The 2,322-nt window shown below is 48.7% G+C and overlaps 1 protein-coding gene across 1 annotated transcript in view; it reads left to right on the top strand.

Annotated features, from left to right (window-relative positions):
• dok1b (docking protein 1b) overlaps positions 1-2,322 on the top strand; it is a 14,095-nt gene extending 11,773 nt beyond the window's left edge. The window contains exon 5 of the mRNA XM_020610153.1: positions 6-2,322. Within this exon, the coding sequence (XP_020465809.1) occupies positions 6-1,394 (1,389 nt within the window). The 3' untranslated portion in view covers positions 1,395-2,322. The remainder of the gene's footprint in view (positions 1-5) is intronic.

Below are 2,322 nucleotides of genomic sequence, written 5' to 3'. Positions count from 1 at the left end.
GCCCGGGTAACTTCACCTTTGAGACCAAGCAAGGCAACGAGATCTTCATGCTGGTGGACCAGGCTATCCAGTCGCAGAAGGCTCTTGCTGAGGATCACCACCTAAGTTGCCCCTTCATGTCTGACGCAGACTGTCCGGTGTCGCTACAGCATATACGCAACCCCAGTGGCATGACATCAGGAAGTGTAGACAGCAGCAGCTGCAGCAGTCGGGAGGCAGATGGAGATTCAGGTGGCAGCAAACCAGGCTCTGCTGATGGTGTGCTCGGAAAAAGAGAAGGGGGAGACGGAGGAGGTGGAGGAAGAGGGCAAGGAGGTGGATCAGCAGTGGGACTTAAAGGCAGAAGTTTACCAGAACCACCAGCCATGTTGGGGGTTTTGGGAGGAGGAACACCTCCACGGTCTCCCAGAGGACATGTATCAGCAAAAGGTGTTTCCTCACCTGATGAACTGGCTGGGCTTTATTCTGAGCCGGCGGACTCAGTCCGCCTGCCTCTGCACAGTGCTGACTGTCTCTACTCTGACCCAGTGGACAGCATCAAAAGTCAGAACCAAACCAGCAGCCCATCCACCCCTCCAGTGCCCACCCCACGCCTCCGACCAGTCGGAGATGAGGCCTTAGGAGGCAGTGTCCAAGGGGATCATCACCATGGAGGCAGCAACCCCAGGAAGCCACCAGACCTGTACTCACATATCTATGACCGGATCAGCCAGGAGCTGAACCAGAAAACAAGCGCTCTGAGTCTGAATGGGGCTGCAGGGGGAGGAAGAGGGGCTGGAAGAGGGGTGAACATTAACAGGCGACCCCCTGGAGGCAAAGCCGAGGGGGCTTCATCATCTCTTGCTCGTCTTTTGGAGCACATATACGATGAACCAGAAGGTTGTCCCAAAGGAAGTGCAAGCATACCTGCTAGTTCATCGATGAGTATTTATGATGAGGCCCGTTTAGAGCCTCACAACCAGGAGAGACAGGAAGAGATAGCAGCCCTGACAGGACAGGAGGGGAATTACAGCACCCCCTCCTTTGGAAAACCATCAGAGTCCCACAGACACTCTCCTCCACAGCTCGGCCTGAGCCGTGGCATGCAACAACCTCCAGCTCCAACTCCAAGGTGGCCCAAACCAGTCACTGCCCCCAAGCCGGGAAAGGGTACTTTCGGCCGCAAGGAGCCAGTACCACTGCCCCCTGGGAAACCCGGAGGTCCTGGCAGTAACGTGAACAACAACAGCAACAACAACATTTGGGGTGGGGGTGGAGGAGAAGGAGGGAGCAGGGAGATATACAGCAAGGTGTCTAAACAGAAACCACCGCCTGCAAATCTGTGGTACAGCCAGCACCACCAGGGACTGCTGAGATCTCCAGAAATCACCTTCGACAACCTGGGAGATGTTTGACATCTTTATTTTTCAACATAAACTGAAATGTTTTAAAAGAGAGATGCTAAAGAAGAAAAAAACTTTAGGCTGATGTCTTTATTGTTGCAGTTTTTGTAAAGCCTGAGCACATTTTCTCATTTCACATTTCTTCTGTTTATGAACCGGAATAATTATTTGAGGCAGTCGATTCATTCAGAATGGATTTGCTCACAACTCTGGCTGCACTTTCTGCGACAATTCTAGGACCACCCTGTGTGCGTGTTTGAGAAAGAGAGAGTGAGTGTTTGCACGGTCAACCCATAACTGGTGTACCAAGCCACAGTGTGGTTGGAGCCAGCCACTTCACTTAAACACACACACAGAAACCAGATGGATTTGCCAAAAGGAGCCTTTAACAAGCTGAGAGGGCGGCTTGGCACTTCTTTTATAAAATGTCTGCTGTGCTTATAAAGTCACAGGAAATGTTTTTGTTACTGCTGCTTCTCTGTTACTCTGCAATATGAGACATTGTGACAATGAAGACTTAACCAACAAGAGGTAAAACATGTTCTATGTGTGTTTTCTGGACTGATTAGTTTTGTAAATCCCACAAAAAGAGTGACATTTACAACATTTTCCAGCCTAGGACACTAATGTGTGACATGGTTTCATGTTAGGATCCACTAACTGAAAAATGTTGTATTGTTTTGGAGGATTCATGAAAAGTGGGACTTCTAAGACCCTTGTTTGAGTCTTAGAAACCGAAATAAATGGGTCATCATAGGGTCACCGTCTTCATGTGGCAATTTCCTGCAAAAAACAATATTATTTGAACCTTTTATATTTCTATGAACAGACTAAATATCACATTAGTCCCCTGCAATGTGTCAGTGTGTGTGTGTGTGTGTATATGTGTCAAAAACAGCTGTGCTGTCTGTAAATATGACTAATAATAAAAATGGCTCAG

Source organism: Monopterus albus, unplaced genomic scaffold (assembly GCF_001952655.1).
Source record: "Monopterus albus unplaced genomic scaffold, M_albus_1.0 scaffold104.1, whole genome shotgun sequence".
Taxonomy (NCBI): domain Eukaryota; kingdom Metazoa; phylum Chordata; class Actinopteri; order Synbranchiformes; family Synbranchidae; genus Monopterus; species Monopterus albus.
Note: the sequence above shows the minus strand (reverse complement) of the source record. Positions and strands in the feature narration are given on the sequence as shown.